The 25,062-nt window shown below is 47.8% G+C and overlaps 3 protein-coding genes across 7 annotated transcripts in view; 2 read left to right on the forward strand and 1 right to left on the reverse strand.

Annotated features, from left to right (window-relative positions):
- The first annotated feature begins 4,644 nt into the window (after positions 1 to 4,644).
- Positions 4,645 to 8,937, forward strand: LOC143423392 (uncharacterized). Its single transcript, XM_076894691.1, has 10 exons — positions 4,645 to 4,717; positions 5,387 to 5,839; positions 6,485 to 6,598; positions 6,667 to 6,761; positions 7,125 to 7,278; positions 7,357 to 7,485; positions 7,556 to 7,701; positions 7,798 to 8,329; positions 8,498 to 8,556; positions 8,637 to 8,937. Exons 1-10 carry the CDS (start codon positions 4,699 to 4,701, stop codon positions 8,781 to 8,783), a joined length of 1,848 nt encoding a protein of 615 aa, XP_076750806.1. The 5' UTR covers positions 4,645 to 4,698; the 3' UTR covers positions 8,784 to 8,937.
- Positions 8,938 to 9,103: 166 nt separating this feature from the next.
- On the reverse strand, positions 9,104 to 10,818 carry LOC143423401 (protein BCCIP homolog). The gene is made up of 3 exons (XM_076894707.1): positions 10,599 to 10,818; positions 9,910 to 10,164; positions 9,104 to 9,830 (listed from the first exon to the last, which is right to left on the reverse strand). The coding sequence occupies exons 1-3, from the start codon at positions 10,764 to 10,766 to the stop codon at positions 9,291 to 9,293; spliced, it is 963 nt and encodes a 320-aa protein (XP_076750822.1). The 5' UTR covers positions 10,767 to 10,818; the 3' UTR covers positions 9,104 to 9,290.
- Positions 10,819 to 11,206: 388 nt separating this feature from the next.
- The window catches only part of LOC143423390 (protein Skeletor, isoforms B/C), a 49,030-nt gene continuing 35,174 nt past the window's right edge, over positions 11,207 to 25,062 (forward strand). Inside the window, exon 1 of one of the 5 annotated variants that reach the window (XM_076894689.1) lies at positions 11,207 to 11,224. The gene's annotated coding sequence lies outside the window, so the exon portion shown is untranslated. Of the gene's footprint in view, positions 11,225 to 11,528; positions 11,764 to 24,835; positions 24,948 to 25,062 lie in introns of those variants that run through there. The other 4 variants (XM_076894681.1, XM_076894687.1, XM_076894690.1 and 1 more) reach the window with 4 other exon arrangements.

A 25,062-nucleotide genomic window follows, 5' to 3' on the forward strand; every position in this document is an offset into this window, starting at 1 on the left:
TATCAGCATTGAAGCAGCACAGAAGAATTGAGGAAAAATCGAATAAGATTATTTAGTAATATAAACGTATATCTCTGTATTTGGCATGAAAGATATTTAAAAGTTCGCAGCTGCCACCGCCGCGCGCTTGACCTATAAATAACAGCTCGTCATTCTGCAACGAATTTGCTTAATGAGTTCCAGCAGGAGCATAATAATTTACAACGATCTTGAATTAATTCTTGCTTGACATTTGCTTCGTCGTCCCCACTCTTTAAACGCGCCGGTCAACTTTTTCTCTCCCCGCTATCGATTTATTACCGAATAAAACAGGCCGGAACAAAGCATTCGATGCTCGTTCGCTAATTTATACAGAACATACGCATTGATTAGGCGTATAAAGTGCGGGACGAAAGTGTTCTCCGCGTAGCTAAGAACGAAAATAGAGTTCTCGTACGTTTAACGAGAAAAGAATCGAAGACGAGCGAAACCGGAGAGGCTCGCGGCCGTGTAATCGAATCCCCGGCTGAGAAATCTTAAATCCTAGTCCTTTATCTTATTTCCAGTTTCCGCGAACCGCATGGCCACCCGTTACATACTTAATGAACGTGACTCACGTCTCTTTAGTTATGACGAGAGTAGGGGAATAATTCTAGACAATAAAGCTGTTTAATGATGCCACTCTACGGGAGTTTAAACTGCGCGGTTGGAATAACGCGCGTTTTTCCTATCTTCGCAAAGATTCCAACTTATCGTACAATTTATTCCGGCTGATCTTGCAACAATTCTACGTTCGTTGCTTAAATCATTATCATCCTTTTTTTTTTGTTCCGCGTGCATACGCGTGCACGCGCGCAACGCACAATAATTTATCGTCAAAGAATGAAATCCGACGAGAGCCGATAATTTCTTGAGCGAAAAAGAAAGTTCTTCGCCCGAAAGCGTACACTCGAGGCGAGTAATCCTCCTTCGTACTTAATATACCGTAATATACGGCGGGTACGACAAAAAATATTTGCCTTGCCGAGAAAACATTGTTCGTAATGTTTGGAGAGAAAGTCGGATTTTGAATTACACCGTCGCTGCGCGGTAGATCCTTGGCGCTGCGTAGTTTAACGATCGATGTACGTGCGCACGGAGGAATGGAAAGCTGCCACGAGACGATATTCTCCGTTTAACGTTTCTAAGAGCGCTAATGTGCGCCGATGCCACAATTAAAATCATTTCCACGTAACGCCAGCGCGTCTCTGTAATAGCCTCTACGATAAGAGCCGCTGCTCGAAACGGGATACGCGAGGAGGCTTGCCCTTTCGAGTTATCATTATCGACGATAGGGAACGAGAGGAAAAAACGCGGGCTCGGTATTGTCGAATGGAACCGTTTCAGTTTCTGTACGTCCACGTTGGTAGGAGCTTCGAACCGCAAAGGCGTCAACACACTTTCATAGCAACCGAACCGAGACAAAGACTCGCAGCTTCGACGATTATTCAGAAATCATGACTCAAGTCCGCATATGTAGACGCTGTATCTATGTTTGTTCAGTTCTTTTTTCCTTCTTTTTTTTTGCGACTGTGCACGCAGCTGCGTGACAAAAAACAATCGTATTGTGAGGGAGAGATGGGAGATCGAGGAGATCGTTGTACCGTTCTACTAGTGTGTCTGACTTATGTAGGCATCGATAACTAGATGCATAGATATTTGTTATTTAACTACCAAATAATCTACCCTGTTTACACCGTATTTTTTTTTCAACGGTAATCTAATCAGTCGTGTTCTTTAATTTTCTTTTCAATTTCTTTAAAACTGATGTTTATCGAAAAAGAGGAATTTCGCGATATACATATGTCGCCCGTTCCGACGCGATTAAATTGTAGATTTGGCGTGTTTGTACGTTGATAACAGGCACAGGTCGCGGTGAATGTATTCCGACGATCGTTTTCGATTAGGCAATGTTACGTGTTCGAAGACAGCATACGTACACGCGCATTCTCCCGAGGAAATGCTCGATCGTTCGCATGTGTACACGATTTCGTTTAAACGCAACGAAACGCGCACGGTTTTCAAGAGTCTTTCACGACTGACAGATCTCGCGATAACGCGTATTAAATCGAGCTACGCGATGCGCCGCGCAAGAAGCGGCCAATTACACGAGGAAACGTTCCACGACTCCTTTTATTGCGGCCAAAGGGGCATCGGTGAACAGCCGTCTTTGTTGAAACCTCACGAGCCGAGAAAAACGACTAATGGATCAATCGAGGCAACATAAGTCTCAATACGCCAACGCGAATGCGCGAAACATCTTCATGACGCGATGAAAAATGTAGGAACGCTGGATTTTGCATTCTTTTCTTATATTCTTGTACCAATTAAACCTTGCGGTGGCTTCGTTTTTCTTTTTGCTTTCGAAACGCATCGCGAATGTATCGCGTGTAAACAAAAAGAAAGGACAGCGCGCGATTTTTCGCTGACAATGAGAAAACCTTGCGGCCACTGACGCACACACCGAGAGCTTTCATTAAAGGAAGGGTACGCGCTCCCTGGCTGTTTCGCGTCGTCTGGAACCTCCTGAGATAACGTAACATTACGGTCAGCCGTGTGAGCAGTATGCGCGCGAACGTCGGAGAACGCGCATCTTCTTTCCCCTTTTCCGTCGTTCATTGTTCCCTCGCCCATTGAACGATCGTTCTTCAAAGAAAAAAATAGACGGACGCTCACCGCTTGCTACGTGTCGCGAGGTACGCCGTTGCGCTCTCGGTGAACTACGTTCTATCAGTTTCTGAAAATGGAGTGAGTTGCCCAGTCCGGATACATCGATCTGTGTACGTGTACACGCGTGTATATCGGTGTCGAACTTCGCAGCTACCAAACGTAAGTTTCTAATCGATACAGTTCGTTCCATTTTTCTTTCTTCTTTTTCGTCCCCCCCTTTACTTGCCCCTTTTCCGCTTCGTAACACCGCTGAAGCGTGGCACGCGTAACCGCGTAACGTTTTTCACGCGTAAAAAGAATGCGGGAAATCGCGCGGAATGAAAGTGTGCGCGGACCGTTTGACGGCGTTCAGCATCCACCAGCGCGAAACAGGAAAAGTGAAAGGAGTTGATAGACTTCCCGTAGAGGCGATCCGGCACGTGATGCCTGCGAATCGTACGTGTAACCGTAAAATTGCGAGCGACTATTTCGCTTGACCGAGCTCGCGGGTACCCAGCGGCGGGGACCGTCCCGGTTTACGTAGTTCGCGTTTGTAAATCGGGGTGGGCGGCGCGCGACGGAAATCGGGCGCCTGCTGTTTAAAATCGAGGAGGCCTCGTAACGCGGTTCGAGCAACGTAAATGGCGAAACGACGACACCGACAAGGTGGTCGATTGAATCGCAAGTGGCATGCACGCGCGGAAAAGTGCAACGATCTACGTGACCGTCGACCTCCTCTGTCCAGGCTCGCATGACACGGCACGTTTCGAACTATCATTTCGCTCTTCCTCGACGGCGAGTGTCGTTCGTCGCTGGCGTCGCGTTCGCGCATCACGTAGTTCGCGTTAAATATAGCTTCGAGTTGCCGGTAAAAACGCGGTAGCAGCGTTTTGGGTATTTCTACAAGACCACGCGGTACGTCTGTGGAACAGATCACGCGGCGTGGGACAGATAAGAGGTTCGACGGAAGGGAGTGTCGTTATTTCCAGCCGGATTACTCGGACGCTACGTCTACGAGGATTCGTCGGTCGTACGCTTTTTAGGGTAATTCAAGCGGTTCCAAGCTGATATACAGCGAGTACCAGAGGTATTGGTACATTCCCATACTTGCAGATGGAACATCGTTAGACGCAACAAATGGCCAAAGGACTTGTACGTCCCAGCGTCTACGATCGTTAACCTTGCCGTAGTTAGAATTGCTTCGGTGCTAATTCACTTGTAATATGCATTGCTGTTAGAAATTTCGGAACAGTTCGAGTACGTAACGAGTACGTAACGATGCAATTAGAGTACCAGCGAAGATCAACGTTCGAGTGAACAGGAACGATAACGATTTGGGGCGCCGTTCTTGGCTCCCATACCGAATACGTCAACAGCCCTACGATTACTAGGTTTCGTTGCTCACAGTCCGTGACCTGGCCGTTGCCCAAAGCCACTTATCAAGGAGCCGATCGAAACGTCAGACTTTCCAGAATGACGTCGTCCCCGGTCCCGTTAATGATCATCCTCGGGTAACAGTGACGCATGCATTCCAACGAATCAGCCTCGAAACGTTTGCGGGAGAACCGGCTGGCTCCCACGAAGACCGAACAACACGTGTCCCCCCGAGTAGTCTCGCTCGAGAACGCGAACGGTTCGCGTTTAAAATCCTCCTCGTCTTTCCGCCGCGACCATTAAACCGGAGTAAACACGGTAATATTCCAGACGGTCGAGCGTCGTTTTAAGCCGCTCGTCGGTGCATCTGCTCGAGGGACGTACGCGCAGAGTGTCAGTGGCAATGATAGGGAACAATTGAGGAGTGACGTAAGGCGTACGGGAATAACGTTTAAAATTCGAGGAGCGGCCGCCGCGACAATTCCGCCGCGTTCGATTAGAATCGACGCTCGCGTCGCGTCCCCAGCGATTCGCAGAGATGCGCTGATCGAGCCGCGGACAATCCTGGAGCGAGCGATTCGTCGTCGCGAACGAGCGGGAAACATTAGACACGACGCCAGGAGTGAGTTCACGGTAACTCGATTCGGGATTAGCTGGATGCGTTTATCATTTCCCGGTAAGTTCGCGCCGGTGATCACCTTATCTTCGTACCGAGTATTCCGCGATCGAGTGAGGCGAGATTAGTCACGAACGCGTTTCGACTGAGCGGCTATTTCCAACGTGCTTTGTGGCTGCAGGGGGTGAGCTCGATACGCTTATTTTTAGGAAACGATGTTATTAACCCTGTGCCATTTGGGTGCACTTGAATAGGAATATCCTTTCTCGCTCGCTATAGATAGAAACCGTTCATTCACTGAGAACATGTTCCCCGAAGCGGTAGAGTTCAGAGAATTGGTGGAGCAGCGTGAAATTTTACGTCGCGTACCTTCTAAAATCGCTTCTATCGTTAGTGTAAATACGAGCGCGGGCAAACATTGACCGTAATCTACCGTAGGCGTATCCCTGAAAACCGTAACGCGCTATTCCTTCTAAGAGATATCGAGTCTCGCATCTGTGATGCAAGGCGCGCAAACAACACGAGGCCCCGAAAAAGCCGCGCGACGGTGCGCTCAGTCGAATAGAAATCGACTGTTTTTCGAGGATCCGTAGTTGTTCGGCATGCCAGGCGTTGCACGCGCGGAAAACAGCACCTCTACCAGCCTCCACCGCGAGGCTGGTCGTCCGTGAAACGGAAAGGCAAGGCTCGACAACCAGCGAAAGCAAATTGTATCCCCTGTTCGCAGAGACGACATGAATAAAACGGAAGTGAGCATCGTCCTGAGCACGGACGCGACGAGGACGTCGCCGAGCGTGATCCACTCGCACATTCCGGTCCCGAGGATATCGAACGCGATCAAAGCCCAAGAGAGGTGTCCACCGCCCCGCAGGGGTTCCTTCGAGAAACTGTCCAGAGGGGTGTCCGTGGCCGCTCAAAGGGCGTCCTTCGAGAAGCTCGACGCTTCCGTTCAGCAGCAACGCGCGAGGAACAATAATCTGTCCAGCTCGAGCATCGAGATGCGAAACTACGAGACGGAGAAGCACGCCCACCAGACCGCTGCCGTTGCTAACTGCAAGACGAGCGTCGAGCCGGCCGGTGTCGCCAAGTTAAACAGGAGCAACAGCCTCGAGAGCAAGTGGAAGAGCAAATACGAGGAGTCGGAGAAGAGGAGGAAATTGTTGTTACAGAAGAGCGAGGCCGGTAATTAATAATTAGTAATAAGTTTCGCGACTTAATGAGCGTTTGTACGGGCTGGCTAAAGTCGTTAGGGAACTTTATTATGATTCCATTAGTCATCATTAACGAAGTGACGAAACACGGCCTCCTCCCGCCGTTCGCGAGCATCAATTTGATTAAACAGCCGTGATAGGAGCGCGGTAAATACGGGACGTCTCGAGGCCGAGCAATCTCTTCTTCGATACGTCTTTCGCGAATTTTCGTTGCGATCGGGAAACTTCGTTCCCCCTTTTCTTCCTTAATCTAGCCTCGTTGGTTTCTTCGAATCGATTGGTTTGTTGTGACGAACTTATGTAAAACACGGAGACAGAGAGGCTCTTATACGGATCCACCGCGGAGGGGAAGTGGACGACGCGTGATTGTAGTTCACGGCCAATCATCTGCAATGCAACTTGATCATTATTCGGTCGTGATTCACTCCTGCATGCGAAACGGGCTACGCGACGTTTTCTTAGTCAGCCAACGTACGCGATAGAATTATAAATCGATCGGTATAAAGATGTCGTTCGAGCCTCGTAACGTTCATGCGAGCAAGAACGTTCGCGATATTGGACCTTGCAGCGTCCCGTTAAAAAGAGAGCAAAAAAAAATGCCATTTTTGTCACACAGCGACCAAGGAACATGCGGATCTCGAGAGGAAATACCAGCAACTGCAGAGACAGAACAGCACTCTACAGTCGCAGGTTCAAGAAAAAGAGCAGAAACTCCACAAATTACGAACAGGTAGGAATCGATGCATTTAGCAAAATTTCCAAAAGCGCGCCTCCTCTAATCGATGAATCTTCTTTCAGTTTCCGAGGCGGTGTGCAAAGAATATGAGCAGCTGAAGCATCAATACGACGTCGAAACAGGCGCCATGCACAAAGCTATGCAACAAGCGTCACAGGTAAATGGCAATCAGAGTTAACGAACTGTGGGATGTCTGATAAACTGTGCGTACGAGCGTGCAGGGATTCGTAGCCCAGATGATAGTGGGCTGCGTGTCGAGCGCGTAGGGCGATCCGGAAGGGATCTATTGCATTGTTTAAATTTAAGAATTGTGTGAGGAATGCGTGTGACTCTTTAGAACGAAATGTGATTAGGGTCGCGTACGTGTGTATGGTGGTATCGAAATCGGCGTGTGAAAGGGTAGAGTTAGGAGAACCATAGAGGCAAACCGCGTTGGAACAGCATAGAGCAAAGCGCGTTGCTACAGCGATGGTACGTGTTGATTTCGTCTGTTTTAATTGTAATTAAAAATCCATTCCAGTGGTATAGACAAAATCGCGAGCTGAAGAGAAGATCGCAGGTGATGGCACAGAAATTACTGCAAACGAATCCGGAGGGGTCGTTGGACCTCGAGCTGTCGGACGAGGTTGACTCGAATTTCGAAGATCTCGATCAGCTGAGAGAAACGGTGAAAGGTATATAAACGAAGATTCCCAGCTTACGGTTTCACCGTTAATTATGCAAGCCACTTTATAAGTGCGGTTAATTCGCAGAGCTAAGTAAAGAGATAGCGAGACTCCAGACGGAGTTGCATTCCGCGCGGCTGCAGGAGTTCGAGGCCCAAGAGCAGGTGACCCATTTGACCACGCAGCTGGAGGAGGAACGAACGCTCAGGCAAAAATGTAATTTCAACGAATTCCACGCGACTCGAGTGTTACACGAACTGTTCGATAACGTGATTTGTTAATTCAGGTGAGGAGAAAGTGAACGAGATGAAGGTGCAAAAGGAAAACATGGAAAGGGTGACGAAGATGGTGGCGGACGAGGTGCAAGCGTTGAAGGCGCAATGCGACTGCGAACGAGAGAACGCGAAGATTATGAAGATCGAGGCAGAGAGGGTAAGGATCGATAGTTAAATACGAACAGTTGAACACGCTTTTCAGGATAATCGCGAAAGGCAATTTAAACGGCATTCCTTATTGCGTTTGCAACAGGTGCAAAAGGAAAGGAACGTGCTCGCCCATCAGAGCGCACTCCTGATGGCGGAAGTTGGCGACGACCCTAATGGAAGATTATTGACCGTTCTTCAAGAGGTCGAGTCACTGAAGAGATTATTGGAAGAGGAGCAACAGAACCACGCTTCGCACATACAAATGCTGGAGGAGAAGCTCGAGGAGAAAGAGTCGAACGTCGAATTCGAAATAGTGGAAGAAAAGTTGAAGCTGGCCGAGTCCGAGCTGGAAGTTGTAACGCAGAGGGCAGAAAGGGCGGAGAAGTCTCTGGAAACTCTCGAAGGCGTAGTTCAAACTTTGAAGGGGAAAATCAGTGAACTGGAGGAGAAGCTTTCCAGGCCACCACCGCCGCCTCTGCCCCCGCCACCGCCACCGCCGATGTTGAACAACGGTGGACAAGCGTCGATCAAGTTGCTGACGAGGGAAAAAATGAATTCGGAACGGAACGCGGTTGCAGACATGGAGAACATGCTTGGAATCGCGAAGAAAACGGCCACGGTTACGCAACAACCTGGTAATTATGTTTTTCTCAGCCTAACACAGACCTAAAAATACTTTTGCAACCGTTTCGAAACGAAGTTTCGTTGTTTCGCGGTTTCCCATCTAAGGTGAATTATCTTGCGGCGACTGCTTCTGCCCGCCGTGATTTACTTTGTTATTTCAATTTGTTTAATCATTTCAGCCATTGACGATATTATTAATCAGATAAAAGGCGGACGCTTCACGTTGAAACAGACGGATGTAAGTCCTTTCAGAGTTCGTGGAAATTTTTTTTTATACGCGCTATAAACACGTTCCTCAAAGGAAATGATTCATTACAGAAACAAAGGGAGGAGGAAAGAAGAAGGCGACAAGAAGCGGAAAGCGCGCCACCCGCCGTTTCAGAAATGTTAAATATTTTAGGTACCATGAGAAGGAGAGCCAAGCCCGTAAAGCAACCGTTGAAATCAACAGACTCACCGACATAAAAATAGATACTGTTAGTATAATACGCGAAATATTTGTTCTTGTAAGTCTCAGGCACAAGTTATGTAATTATTTTTGATACATTAATATCAGTACGCAGTTTTCCTTAAAAAAAAAAAAACTACTGTTCTACGAGACTATTGTTTATAATGATATTATTTATTTAGTAAGAAAATAAATTTTTTATATACTACGAAATAGGATATATAGGTTCACGTTTCGTAAACGATTTATGTGCAGGTGCAACACGCGAAACGTGTTCGTATACCCGTATCGAGAGAATGAATAAGAGATAGTTAAAGGGCAAGTGAAAGGAGACAGATTGCAGTAAGCAGTATGAAAAGGTGTATTATAAAAAGCTGATTACATGTACTGTAAAAAACAGTAGTTCATTGTACAAAAGATTGTCAAAGAAATTATCTTTGAAAAGCGTACGCCTTCCTTTAATACACCAAAGGAAGGACTTTTGTAGGAATATGACACGAATTAACGTTAATCCTTCGGGTTGATTAAGAAATATGGGTTTTTATTTTATCAATAATTGGTTGGAGTTTGTTAGCTTCGATCAGAAGCAGTCTCCTATAAGGTATCATTTCATCATCTGATTCAGTCCACGTCCCAGAGAGGCCACTGTCCGACTCCTTCTCCACCGAAAATTCAAAACTAACCGTGGCTTCTTCCGCAAAAATTTCCTCCTCTGGATTGCTCCATATGATCGCTAGATCCTCTGTGTTCTCTTTCTTTTTGTGTTTCAATTTCTTCTTTAGTTTTTTATCATCTGTTTTGTACAATTTACAGATCAGTATGTAGTATGAAAAGTTGAAGGGCATATTCTTGTTGTTTGCCCTCTTTATTTCAGAAATTAAATTCTCCAGAAGCGGCACAGATATTTGAGCCGGAATATTAACAAATCTTTCGTTAATCAGTAAGCCTAACGGCTCTGAGTCATTTTCAAGGACATTCTTTATCATGGAATTTGTCGCATCTGTTGCATGTTCATTTGCTAATTGCCTTAATAATTCTCTGAGTTGTTGTATACATGGATAATTCTAAAGTGAACAAAAGATTGATATTAGCAAACGATCTTTATATTAATTAAATAATAATATCTGATATAGTATCGGTTACCTGTCCACTAGATAAATTAATTACTGTAGTAATACCAAAAACATCATTGACATCGTTATCTTCATCATCCGACTCGTCCAAATCCTCTGACTGTTTAACAACTGAACCTACATAGTTCTGAGAAATAATTAAATCTGTGAGACCACCTAAATCAATGTGAGCCTTCAAAAAGAGTTGTTGCAGAAGGGTCTTAATGCCATGATAGTCTGGATCCAATGGATTTCTTCCTTCGAAGTCTACTTGAATTTCCATTCCCTGGAGAGAAAAATGCCATACGTTAATTCAATTAGTTAATATTTTACATTCAATTTTCTACAATATTACGAAATTTACTTAACTATTTCTCCGTAAATACGAATATACGTGAATCAGCAGCATCTCACGCATTCGAATGATTTTTGTCACAATCTTTCATATTACAGAATTAGTTCTACTTACACGAATACATATTTAATGCCCCTACAGAATGAGGACCTTAGATGCAATGGCAGGACGTTTAAACGGTTTTTAAAAACCTTTCACATTTCTCACGTAGCGTATCTCTAATTAGAACGTTCCATCCTCGACGACTATTAAAGATCTCCAACAATGACTCGAAAGAGAATTGAATCTACGACCGCGTGCTCGAAAGTGGGGTTAACCCCGACCGATGACATTTTACTCTGACGTCTCGAATTTAAATCTCTTACCTGTTCTTCCAACGGCTGTTGCTCGTTGTCCTCGCTGTTCGATGAACTGTGATCATCGTCATCGCTACTCCTGTCTTCGGAATTTCTTTGAACATCACGCTTTTTAACCGGGTCAGCCATTGTCACAAACTGACGGTTCTGCCGGATTGTGACCACGTGATATACCATCCGCGCAATTATTCATAAGACCTTTAAAAATAAGCAATCGATCGATAATCGCCTCTGTTGCACCGTGCATACAATATATTAGTCCATATATTCATTTGCAAAAATTAATTATGAATGTGCCTATAAATTTCACCAAAAATTAAATTAATTGTACAAAGATTACATATATATATTTTATATATGTAAAATTTCTATAACGTGACAATTACCGTAAATTTTAACGCTAATATTAATTGCAAAATATTTCGTTATGTTACAGATAAAATTGCAACACAAATATTCGTATCGAGAAGTTCCAAGTTCCACCGCTAGATGGCGCGTCATACACCGTACGCGCGACGCGCGGCGCGAGCAATCAGTCACGACTCATTTCGCGCGCGGGAATGTCGTGTCGTCGAGTGTAGTGTTTACAAGTATTTCCCCTGTCCAAAGAGGATGACTTCGACGCGGCAAAATGGGTGAGTACATTGTGCAATCTTCTTTGCATACGACAAAGACGTCGATTAAGCTAATGAAATAAGTAAAAAGCGTATTTCGTTGTTACCGCGCTAATCTTCTATTCGTCGCTAATGGAAAGTGTCGGCCATTTGTCAGCGGCGCGCTTCAAGCGTGCCGCGCGAACGATCTTTCTTTCATTCGGATAAAAACTCGAACGCTTTGTTCGTGCGTTAATCAGAGGACTGCACCGTGATGGACAAGCATTCATTTCCCGCTACCTCGATGAGCCACCGGATGTTCGTTGTCGATCCGATAGCTCTCGAGATCGCGGAGGGAAATATTTGAATTTCGAAACGCAGGGCCGTGCGTGTTCAGTGAGGCGGAGGCGCGTCCGTTGTCGGCACTGCAACGCCAAAATTCGATTAAAGTCCTCGCGCATGGGCCGAAGGAAATCCTGTTTTCTCAAATTTCCCGGAGTCTGTCAGGTGGCACCACGGCGTTCACCGGTCCGGGTACATCGCATCGTACAATACGGAGCAGTGCGATCGCTCTCTTTTAGGTTATAAAAACACGGAAGCCTATTACGTAGTCCCCGGGTAGAGAGAGTAAAATATCCGCGCGAGAAAAAAATAAAAGAGACAACGGTGGCCTTTTTTGTCGTGCACCCCCCCGTGAGATTTCGTGAGTGCTTTGAGCTGTGGCGGCCGGTGAGATGGCTGTCTCTCTTTCTCTCTTCTAACTACCTATTTCTATATTTCTGTCTCTCTCTCTTTCTTTTCTCTTTATCTGGTGTTTTTTTTTAATAGACGTTCGGCTGAATAGATGTTCTCGACGACTGTAACCACATACCGTTTACCAAATTCGCGACTGTACATCTTCGCGATGTACGCATACAACGTTCATATACGATGCATCGATGTACACAATGCCCCGATGCATCGAGGATCAGCTCGATTGTTAACTGCGTAACCGGAAGTAAATAGATTCGTGTGAAATTTTCAGCGACGCCAAAGAAGCATGGATATCCTTTGACGTCCGACGTTCCTCTATGTGTTTTCTATCGATTCCATTAGTAACGTTAGCTTCGCTCGATGTACCATCTCTAATAGCGGCAACGTCGATACAGTCTTTTTAAATCACGCGAAACAGAAAAGCCATGGTAATCAGAATGTTATCCTTTCCCTGAAATCATACAAAAATCTGTTTGCTCCAAATTTTGTATTCGTCTCAAATCGGTGAAACGTATCGTAACGCAATAACATATGTTTCGAGTGATCGGACGATTGTACTTTTAAAACGCTTCGTTCTTTATTCTTATCGTAACTCGGAACGAAGCAACTGGACAATCGGAAATCGAGCTGCTCCCGAGCCATCCAGGCTATCCTCTCTATACGTACGTGTACACGATTGCGATGTTTTTCGTTTCATGGCTGTTCGGTGTACCTGTTAGCGCTGTTCCATAGCATAGCTGTCTCACCTGCCTTGATCTGTACTACCCTTTGCGTTGCGTTTTTATCCTCTGCTTCCCCCGTGAGACGCGCATCACCACGGAAGTTTCTCGATCCCCAGAAGCGACACCATTATTAATCATTTCTCTACTTTCGTTCACCCCTCCGCCTCGACGTCGCCTTCTCGACGTTAGACGTTTCTCATCCGTAATCGCGGCGGAAATCGTCAGAGGCTGTCGAAGGACCGATGGAAAGCGGAACTGTTCCGCGTATTTCACGACGGAGACGCGGGATCTCGTTGAATGGAGCCCGATCGAACCCTATTGCCGATTAATTGCACCGTTCCACCTTTGTCCTCTAATTCGATAGCCTACTACTGATAACACGCAAACCACCGTGGCTCGTTTGATACGCTTGCGAGGCACACGTTCCACGGTTAACAGCATGAGAGGCCGTGCGATCATGTTATTATAAATTTCGGATTCCTCGTTAGAGCTCCAACGGATTTGGCTTATTGATTTCCCCGCGGCGTGTCTTCCTCCAGACGCTTCCTCGGATGGTTTAACGCGACGACTTGAAATTAGGACCAAGACCGTGGCGTCCCTCCCTCCCCGTCTCGTCTGGGTGCGATTGTTTAGAGACGAGCGTAATCTCGCTCGGCGATTTCAGAGACGCGGTATTAATCAGGGGATGCTGGGGGAATTCGGACAACGTCGCGGACCCCCGTAAGAGTTAATCGTTTATTGATTTCACGGGATTTCGAATGCTCCGCACTGGGCTGTTCTCTAGTATCGCGTTAGTTGCCGCGCGGGCTTCCACGCGGGCTACGTTGTTTTCAACGTGTTCCCGTGTGCGATCGTTCCCGGAGCGATTGATCAGAAACGCGTAAACATGTTGTCACACTCGAGAGTCGCGGTCGGTCCCTTCCTGGAAACATTCTTTCAACCTTCGGCAAGCAAGTTCTATCCCGTGAAAACCGAACAACACATCACGTATTACGATAAATCTGATAGTTATCGCGCGGCAAATTATAGAAACGTAGATGGCTTATCGTTGTAGCTTTGCGTTGCAAATCGTGTCTTTTATGGAAACCAGTCGCAAGCGTTGTAGTGTGCGAATGATGAGATGATTGCGAGATAATAGAAGGAAGTTTATCGGTGCATTGTTCGAGTCTCGACGAAGCTAGTTGCAATTCATTGAAGCTAATTAGATTGCAGATGCGTCTATAGAGAATTTATATAAGCGTGCGATGTTAGACAGCGAGAGTCCTCGATTTTTTTTATGCGATCCACCTCTTTCCACTGCTTGTACGAAATGGGGTGAAATTGAAACTGGTCCGCGGTATCGCGATCGAGAGGTGGAACGTTACGGAGTCTATTAAGTGTACCCTCGCAGTTCTCGCGGTCTGAACACGAGGCGTTCCTTCTCTCTTCCTACTTTTTTTTTTCCCTCCAGGGGTGGGAATTACAGGGCGAAGCGAATGAAATTAAGCCATATGGTTATATCGCTGGGGTGTGCTCGGGGCCGATGCGCGGCGGCGCAACTGGTTGATTTATCGGTGCTTTCGCGTAGCGAAAACTAGCAAGAAGGCCGAATTGGATTACGCTGCGTGCACAAATTGCTTTATTCAAATACAATTTAAGGGTCGCGCGTCTTTCCCAGACTGCAAAGGAGAGTTTAAAGAGGCCATTGTGTTAGTCACCGTTCTCACGTACACAGTGTCCTATTTATTGATCTACCACCCCCTGTTTCCTCCAATTTTTCTTTTTCCCTTCGTTCTCTCGCGAGACTCGCGCGGTTTTCAGAAAATAGATTCCCGCGACGATCGATCGATCCTTTCCGCCTTCGTTTTGCCGGCGACTATTATTTCGTAGCCGGGAAAAATCGCAGCGGCCCACGATTTCAAAGTTTGCGCGACGCATGGGGAATTTACGGAGTAGCGGCGCAAGTTAATTGACTTCCGCATCGAGGATACATCAAAGGGTTTCAGATCGTGCCACGCTCGACCTTTTGGAATGATAACGTAGGTTGTTGGACGTCCGTGTCGCTCCACGTCGATACTGCTGCTTCTTCGCTTTCTTCCCGTTCTTCCTTCCTTAGGAAGAACGCAGGGGTTGATTACGTCGCAATACATCGCGATATCGGTCGCGCGTGGGCGCAGCTTTCCCTTCGTCGAGCAACGTTTTACTTCCGTTGAAACAAGCTACTCGTGGAACGGACCTACGTACAGATTCGATTGAATATTTTCGATAACGTTACTCGAGGATACTTTCAATGTATTCCATGGAAGAATCGTTAGAGAAACGAAGAACCGAATTTTGCTCCATCGATTCCCTCGAAAACCACCCTCGATTATGTAACATCGGACCGTGACTCTGTGCTTCCCGACTTTCACGCATTTCTGGTACCTCGGTAATCCTTAACCGCTTACCGAACCTGGGAAAAGAGCTTAGTATAGTTTCAGCGAAGGGCTGAAGCGCTTACGTATCGGAAGGGTCCGAAGAAATTGTTTTCGTAGACGAAGCAAACGGTGTATTAAGCAGATTGCTCGGTGGTATTACTATTTAAATACTGGTACGATCGCTCGAGGGTATCAAGCAAACGTTTCCGTGCCTTCTGTGCCGGTTAAAGCTCGTTACAGCAGTAAGAACAGACACGACTCTTGCTGCTCGATACGACATACTCTCCAACGTTGTGCAAGCTTTCTCTAAATTTCGCGAACGATGCCGTTTATTCGCGATACTCTTTTAACCGTTTCGCGAGAAGATAAATGAGGAATACTGGGTGTACGCACGCGAGTACGTAGACAGGGAGAGGACTCGAGGATTAATTGTATCCGCGAGCTCTCTTTTATCTCGTTCCTAAAGCTTCCGCGGGGCGGATTGGGAATATTACGTTACGTTACGATGGCTGGCCTCCTCTGGCGCGGTTTTTCCGGTTTCACCCTCGCCGCGTAAACGTCGTTTCCGGTTGCATCTCAGGGGTACGGGATACGGTTCGATCAACGCTCGAAACAGGAATTTAAAGTCGGCTCGCGGCATTATTATTCACGCTCTGTTACGCTCTCGCTGGTGGATGCGAATAAGAACGGTAATCACGATCGTTTCGTATGTATTTCCGGGCAAGTAAGCGGAGAAGACGCGAAGGGTAGCCGGCGATATTTACGATGAGAATTACCACGGGATCGTGTTCCACGGGATCTCTCTTCGGCCGGTCGTTATATTGGAGCCGCGACGAAAATCGTTAATCAAACTGTTCTCGAAATGGAACGACCGGGGGGCTCTAATAACTCGCTCGCCAAGACAGAATAGGCTGGTGCACGGTGAATGGAAGTAAGGCGTCGTATTACGGCAATGCTCCGAAAGAGAAATCTTCCTTATAATGTTGGATTGTTATGCGAGGAAGCCTCGAGCTGTATAATGCCATTGTATCGTCAGGATAATAGGGCTATTAAATTCGCTATGCGAATATCGTCGAGCGATAAAAATATCTGCCATCGTTTATTAAACTTTCCCATCCTCCGATCTCTTCTCGGATGGCGTGTACGTATCACCTTCGACGTGGACGTGAAAGAAAGAAAAAATAGTAATAATAATGGAGAAACGACGATCAAGGTTCCGATACGTTTAACAAGGCGAGGTGACAAGGTTACGCGTTTGGACAGAGCCGATTATTAGCATTATGCCAATGGCGAGAGTGGCCGGTGTGCTCTCGTGTATTCGAACAGGCGAAAGTGTAGGTATAGCAGGGGAGCATTGGCGATGCACAGGAACTAATTTGATAGCGTTTTGGGTCAGCCAGGGTCGTGCGGGAAAGGAAAGAGCCCACCGAAGGCTGCGTCCTACTTCGACGAACGTCGTCGTGATGCTCGCGGGGCGGGAGTGCAACAGAAAGCAACGGGTAGGATAAGGACTGGGTGGATCTAGGGAGCGGGAGAGGGAAAAAACTCTACCGCGAGAGAAAACCGAATCAATAAACCTACGATCTCGCCTCCAGGCTGCTGCCTTCTGCCTTGCACCTACTTATGTAACTAGGCGAGCAGTTACGACCCTTCGAACTGCATACTTGCATTAATGCACCGCGAATTACCCTATCGGCTGGATAATTAATTAGCCGCCGAGATCTTTTCACTTTGTACGTTTCCGCGAACCGACTCCTGCTGCCGTTCTCCTCGAGATTTCTTCCCAATTTCTGCCACCACTTTCTACCGCTACCTGTGTTTAACTACGAACAGTCGAAGATGGAAGGTGGGTAGTTCACCGCGATCGGTGATTCAGAGGGAACGAAGGTTGAAAGAAGGGCTCGGCGCTCGAACGAATATTCAGTCGGCTCGACGAGGTTACCGGACGATGCTTCATTTTCTGGTTCGGATCGTCGGTGTAATTCTCGCGCAGAGACAGACACCGTGGCAATTGTTACGCCTCTTTGTTTCCCGAGACATTGTTCTCTCGTTACGACAGGATGTCACGGGGTTTCGATTTCCGCAGTACATTTAAATCCTTCTACTTACGCCGTTCGATAGCTTGTTAGCTTTGGCCCTCGCCCGCGGCTCCTGTAATTAACCGACCGGCTCGCCTCGAATTATTTTCTAACACGGCAAGACAAATCTTTGCCGAATAATCGACGGAGTTAATTGGCGGTGCACGCCGCTCGAGGGCTCGGGCGTCGAATTCACTTTTATTGCGGATCGTATTTGCTTTCAGTTTTCGAAATAACTGGTTCGTTCGAACGAGCCTGGGGTCTTGCAAAATTGTCTGGACACCTTAATGGCGGGAAGAAGCCGTTCATTTATGATAAAGTGAGAGAAAAGAAAAGGGAACGGAGAGCAAGGCCGTGGCACAATGCTGTCTGCCTTGAATTTTGATTGGGACGTCCATTGTCTTCCACCTCTTAATTATCTTTTTAATACTACCCCTCCCGTTTCTACCTCCCTCTCTCCCTATCTCTCTCTCTCTCTCTCTCTCTCTCTCTCTCTCTCTCTTTCTCTCTCTCTCTCTCTCTCTCTCTCTCTCTCTCTCTCTCTTCCTGTCCCTTCTCTTCGTACATGCGTATGTCTACCTATGTACGAATTATATTCCCGTTTATCGGTATTCTTGTTAATGACTCGCAATTAAGAGGAATGCACGGAATTTCCGGAAAACCTCGTGATCGACGTAACGACGTGAGAAAGAGGAATAATAAAAAATTTCCCCTGAGTGTTTTAACTTTTATAGACTGTTTCCTGTTTCAATTAACCTATTTATGGTAGGTATACGGGGTTCTATCGATCGTGGAGTTTCGAGGATCGTTTCATCCACGCGACTTGCAACCCTTGTAACCCGAATTCGTTAATTTCTCATCGAGTTATCAGATTTTTGGACGCGGTGACTCGCGCGTTAATTCATTTATCAATTATGAGTTAAAATCGTAGAATTTATAGACACGCAGAGAGGCGAAGATCAAGTACGTGTTTCGGTTTTAATTACTTCTACCCGTTTTTTCTAAGCAAAGTTTCAATATTTGATACGAGTCATCGGGAGGGGCCCCGCTTTTGTTTTCCGCGAGACGAAATATTTGGACAGCTACATTGTCTACAGTCTGTTACACAAATACAGTGGTCACGTGCCGCGCGCGGAACTTCAAACGTAACCCCGAGAAGGGATGATATTAAACCTCCAACGTACCGCTCGCCCTCTGAGAGCGTGTAACCGGTAGGAATTTCAGCAAAGAATGCTAGCGTTCAGTTTCACCACCTTCGTGTCCCAACGAAGTCCCTGTCGACCAACTGCAATTATTCAAAGAACTCGAAATCTTCGTTCAACCTGCATACGAAACGTCTTTCGAGCACCCTCCAATTGCAACCGCGATAAAATTCCTACGCGTGGCACCTTTCAAAATAAAACCCACCAGTGTCGATGCAGATCGCGACCGATTTTGCGCCTTCGCAGAGCGTCGACCGACATAAATACCGCCTCGCTACCCCGCGCGATGAAAAAGGAAGATATCGTTTTCGAATCGCCTCCCACGCGAGCTGTTCGGAAATCGCACGGCAAAACTCGAGACCATATGCGATGGTCGTCGTTTTCAGGATTGAGAGAGAGAGAGAGGGAGAGAGGATGAGAGCAGGCAGAAGTAAATAAGACAAAGGGTTCAAAAAGGGATGGTGGACCGTCGAAGGGGTGGCAGGCAACCGTGGTTTTCACGTGCGCGCGCGTATGTGTGCGACGGTAGGCGAGAGAGAGCTTTTCAAGGAAGCATCGCCGTGTGTGCGGGAAACGCGAGAGCTCGTGTGCCGGCTGGCTGCGGACAAAAGCGTGGCTCGAGCTTTTTTTAATTGTGTCCCTCCTACACCTGCTCCCCGTCCTGCTTTATTCACCACCTTCCACCCCCACCAGCCACCCTCGCTGACACCTTCCACGTGGCCCCATTATTTTTCCTTTTTTCCTCCTCCTACCCACCCTCTTTCTCTCTCTCTCTCTCTCTATTTCTTCGTCTCTTTTTTTCTTCTCGTCCTTCCTGAATCGCACGGTTTTATCGGAGTATCGCTCGACTTACCCCCAAGGACGCGGACGTATCGCCCGCGAAACCGGGCCGGTACCACGGATCCACGAACGGAGGGAAAAGAAGGAAGACGGCCGCTCGAAAGCAGGACAGGGGGTGTGGACGGTGACGCGTGAATCGGAGAGATAGAATTTTATTTTCCATAGGCGCCTCCAAGCTATTTATGCCTCGTGCGCCTCGCTACGAGCCACGAGGCGACACCCCGGCGACGATACAACCAGGAAGTTGCCGCGGAGGAAGCTCGTAGTGGATATTCGCGGGCGTCTTTCCGATGTCGTTCGATTTTCATCCCCATCGAGTCGTTATCGCCGTCGTAACGCTTCGAGACAATGACTCCTTCAACTTGCTTCAGCGTCCTGAACTGCACGTATCATCCTGCAGTCAGATAAAGGCAAGAGAGAATTTCACATTCCTCACCCTCTCGTTGAATTTTTGAACTTGCAAAGGGTCCACCAGCGATATTGTATTTCTACGAGAATTCGCTGAACTTTCGGCTAAGTTTCATTCGAGATTCCGTTACTTTAATATTCCAGAAAGTTATTTTGCGACGAACGACAGTTTCTTCCGGGCGCAGCGGTGTTCCAGGACGAACAGGAGCCGCTGGCGGGCTGTCGCGTAAAGCAGTCAACCCCCAAAGGATAGGGCTTGTTTGTCTTTGAACCGGGGAAAGGTTCCGGGGTTTCGCCCGTGCTCCATCCACGACGAGCACGCGTATCCTCGAGAGGAGTCGCGCGACTGGGACGGGTAAACTTGAAATTCAACCTGGTTCTTTCTTAGATCGCACGAGCGAGCTTGTCTTCCGTCGAAGCGGACGGAGACGGACAGACGCGCGTTTAGAGAGTGAGAGTAGGAGGAGGGGCTACGTTTTCCCACGTGAAACCGATGATACAGAACGAGATGAAAGTGACGAGACTATGGATGTATAATCGGTCGTGCGAAAGTATCGGTAGAAAAATTCTTGGGGTTCGATTGTGATTAAGTTATGCAAACGATTGTCGAAATACTTGGGACTTCGATGAGGGAGAGGATAGTCGATTCGATTTTTTTTTCTAAGGTAGAACGTTTCCTTTTTGCATCTAAGTGATATTGTTCGCTGGAGTGGAATGGCTAGGGATTTGATGATTAATATCACTAAGAGTCATTTGTTTGAGGGGACAACGCGCGTAACCGTTGAACCCGTGACAGAACAATAAAGCATTCGCAATTTCATTTAAACTCGGTGACTCGAAATCTGGCTGATACTTGATAGCGTCCTGGAAGCGGATGCCGTTCATGGCTGCCGGTCCCTTTGCGAGCGCGGTGAATTCAAGTAGTCAAAGTGCAAAAGCTCGAAAAGGACGCCTCTGCCTGCGCGAAGCTTCGCGAAACTCGGACGTTTCGCCGGCTCTCTGAAAGTACGAACTCGCGTAGGAAGGTCCTCGAGAGGAGGGAAAACGGGAGCTTTGAAAGCCGTCGCAGGAACGATTCGGACGGTCGAGTAACTGAAACGCGGGCATAGAGAGCGCGTGCATTAATAAATGGCGCTGCCCTCCTCTCCGCCATCCCCCTCGACGATTCTCTATGAAAAAATAAATCACGAGCGTGGGACGGCAGTTTCACCAGCCGGTCCGGCGTTTTCGAGGAAATCGGCTTTGAAAGTAATGCGCAGTTTAATAGCCGGATCGCGTAACGGTTCGTACAATTCAGTTTCGCGTTTAAACGTTTAATTCGAAACAAGAATCGTTACGAGAAAGGGGTGGAGAACGTTGCGCCGTTTCGATTCGATCTGCCATGACGGATCACCTTAGCTCGTCATCTATATCGGGATGTATGTGTTAGCGGGACGCAGCGGAGGAAGAGGTTCATTTCTCATTGAAATACCGTCATATTTCCACCTTGCCAATGCGTTTCGTGCTTACAGCTGACTAAGATCTACAATTCAGCCGGGCCCGCTAAGAAGCAAATCGTGCGCCGCGCGATTTCTGTGAGTCGAATTGGAAATAACGCGAGAAATGAAACCCACCGCTTACCTCTTCTCCTCGGGGACCGTTTTATCGTCGATCTTAACATTCCCGTCGCTGACAAATTTATATGCCCACCACCCGCCAACCCCTTCGTCCCCTCCGATACGAAGCCACGTAGGTACATACACATCTTCGTTGTTTCATGGTTACTGTTTCCAACACGTACATCCCTGGCGTAAAAATCTTTAGAACAGAGGAGAGAACGTAATAAAAAATCGTGGCAGCCACTTTCTTATCGTTTAGAGAGCGTTATTCTTTCGTGTAGCTACAAAAATCGAGTGGCTCGAGGATGAAATGTAGAGGCCCATCAAAAAGTGCCAATCGAGATACAGATACACGTGTGTATAGGTTTTTACAGTCGCAGTACGTTTAAAGTCTCAAACGAGATAACGTTCGACAAATTGCTCGATTTCTCTTTCCTTTTTTAGATTCGAATGTAAAGATAGTTCTCCGCTTCCGAATAGAGTGCTTTCTTCGTTTCCGTTCGCTGCGAGCATTTTCAGTCGTCGTAAACTTCGCGCCATTGATTTTGTTTCAATTTCACTGGGACCTCCGCGGGGCTTGATGCGTTCCTATTTAAGGTATCATCGAACGACGGAAATCGGGAACGATCGGAACGCGGCGGTTCCCTTTTCCCGTCGTGTCCCGAAATTAAATTAAACCGTCCGATTCGGGCTGTCAGTCAGTCGAGGCCCACTCGAAGGATATTTGACGTCCGCCGTGAAAATACGCGTCGGCGAGTCCTTCTAGAAATTATGTTACGCGCTTATTACCTGTCGTTGTTCAATAACGAAATATATTTAATTAAACCGGGCCCGCTTGATGGGAAACAGGCGGGACGTGCTCGATTTTAACGAACCTGTCAACGTCACCATTCCCATAAAGCGGCCACTCGATATTCGTTTCTGTCCGACGGAATGCTCGAGCGCGTTATTGTTCCGCCATGTTTTCCCAAACGGGAAACGCCGCTCGTTCGAAGGACCCGTTACATAATAATCGATTATTATAAAATCGACGGAAAAATGCACAGTCCTCCCCAAGTACAGACGTCGAATTTATCGATACCAGAAATTTCGTCTTCTAATTCTTCGTCTTACCAAGCATAAATTAATTAACTTCACAGATCAGGTTCCATTGGTCACGCGTGAATCACCGTTAATTAATCTGTTGGTAATGTGTAACGATCGCGAGCCATTTCTCTGGGAGGGTAAAAAAAAAATGATTATGGAGAAACGATAGCGAGCGCGTTAAAAGCAACGATTTCATCGACCACGTCGCGCCTCCCGGACACACTTAAAGCTCGCGTGAACGACCAGAGAAAGTCGGCTGTAATGTGCCCATGTAGCCGGTTGCATATCGTCGAGAAACGCATCGTTGAGGAACGTCGGAAACGATGGCAGCAAAACCAGGAAATATTCTCGACTCGCTTAAACTGGATGTTTTTAACTAACCGTGGCGGTGTAATCGACTCGTAATTTACTGGTTGACGGGCATTTTATTACGCGAAGTCATTTGAGGATAAAGAGGTACTCCGTTTAAATAGACGTTCGTGGTTTACCTTTGCTCGATCCTGGCTCGTAGACCGGCGTTTCACTGCCCCTCGATCGAGAGCTGCAATCGAAACGTCGCAGTGTCAACGTTTCCAGGATGAAGCGTTTCATCGTTTTTTCATCCCTTTTCGTTTCATACACGACTAACGAGAGTGAAAATTCACGGATTCGATCGCGGCGGTATAGAGCAAGTGGGAGGGTGCAAGAGAGAGAGAGAGAGAGGGGGGAGGACGATTTTATCGAAAACGAAAATTGCAGGGGAGTACGCTCGATGCGCGATTAAGCGATCGAAAAGGCTATCGCTCGCTCGTCGTGCACGGGGATTCAGCACGCGCGCAACGGCAAACTCGTCGAGTTTGCTTATATCATCGTTGTCCGGAAGCTACACGACGGACACACCCATTTCAGAGAGAAACTTTCGCGATTCTACTGCGGGTTAATTACTTTTCATTCCTTTCCATTTTTCTCGGCTTCCATCTTCCATTATTACCCCCATTTGTATCCCTTTTCCGACATTTTCGCGTTCCATTTCCATTTTACATTCCGCTCCTTGTTCTACGCCTTGTATCTTAATCAGTCCATTATCTCCCTTTGCTCGAGGAGTTCAAAGTTTTCGCGAAAAACTTTCACCGTCCCCGTAAACGAATCGCAATCATTATCCCCCTCCGCCCCCGCCCCCTTTTCACCGTCCTCTGTGCGTGCGTCTTTTTCTCCTCTCGGTTCCCGGTCTCTCCGCCAGCATTTTCATCCTGCCGGGTAACCGACGCGGTCGGGGAAACAGATAAAGCCGTTGAGCTGATTTCGAATTCTTTGCCGCGACGAGGAAATCGTATTACATTCATTAAAGGCTACGGAGCCGGCTAAGAACACAAAACACCGTAGGGGTGGCGGGGCGTGTGGACGCCGTGACGTGTCGGGGGACGAGGGTGACTCTCCTGTCGCTCTAACAGTTGGCTTTAACAGACCAGAAGAGCGAACTTTCTAACCGCGGTTTGTTACAAGAAGGCCCGACCCGCAAGCTGCAACTGCGAACGACGCCTACCCCCTTCTGGCTGACCTCCCTTCCTGGTACCGCGGCGAGATCCTCGACGTGCTTGCGGTCCGTTCCTCCTGGTCTAAATTTTCGTCCGCGTCTGCCTAGCGATGGAGTCGATCCGACCGCTAGAACCGCTATCAAAGACAGACTTTCGACTCGTTTCAGCCGCTAATCTGAAAGCGACGATAATTAGGGCTCGCTATTTTCGAGGTGTGTTCTTTACGGTACCGTTCGCCACGAGACGTCGGCTACGCGTGGGTAGAATTTCGGTCACGTAGGAGGGCCTGCCGCGAGTTAAGTTAGCGATCCACCTGAACTTTAACCTATCATGTTCCGTAGGTGGCGAATATCGGATGCATCGTGTTATATACCGAGAGGACGATTACAAAAGCGTTCGCGGAATCGGGTGCGTCTTCAGTCGACGTAAGGCATCAGCCGTGACCGGTCACGTATCCGAACCGTACGCAGTCGGTCGAACACCAACGATCGAACGTTGCTACCCTCGCATTTGACCATCTCGAAGTATCTAAAACAACCTCCCGTCGTCGTTTTTACTGCAACCCCTTGGTGTACACCTCTTCCAGTAGGTAGGACCTTCGTCTGTCTCGATTATCCAATCGGTTATTACAACTGTTACACCGCGTTTCCTCGCATCGCGATAACGATCGACAGCGTCCCGAATGTACCGATAAGTCGTCGCGAGGGTATTGGTCCCATCACTAGCCGCGTTGGTAGCCGCGTTAGGTTAGAGCTCTCCAGGTGTCCAGGGTGGGGAGAGGGTGAGATTGGGCGCAGAACCGGCGTCGGTAATGGTGACTACGTTCGTTGGTAGGTCCCGACGGGGGGTTGGCAGGGCTAGGCGGGGGTGCACCGCAAGCTCGAAAGTTGGGAAAAAGCCAAGGAAGGGGTTGTGCTACGAACAGAGAACGGTTCGAGGGCGCAAGCTCGAGGTCGTCCCTGTGCCCTCCCACTCTGGCACGCGATAGGTGGAGCTTCCCTGGCCGCCAATACATGTCCCGGACCCTGTGTACGCTACGTGCGTAACCCCAGTCAGTCCTTCCACGTCCGAAAACGCGCGCTCTACGCACCCGGCGCGAGCGAGCTTAGCGCGGGCTCACCCTGCTCTCTCTGCCGCGCTGCGCTGCGCCCAAGCGTAGCCACCACAGGTTAGCCCGCTTCGGTGTTCGCGCGACACTTCTCCTTGGGACACTGTGCACGATCGCCATGGTATTTCCGAAATCCTTTCGGCCGTTCGCTTCGTCTGGGCTTCGCTCTTCTTCC

The sequence above is a fragment of the Xylocopa sonorina genome, chromosome 5 (genome assembly GCF_050948175.1).
Source record: "Xylocopa sonorina isolate GNS202 chromosome 5, iyXylSono1_principal, whole genome shotgun sequence".
Classification (NCBI taxonomy): domain Eukaryota; kingdom Metazoa; phylum Arthropoda; class Insecta; order Hymenoptera; family Apidae; genus Xylocopa; species Xylocopa sonorina.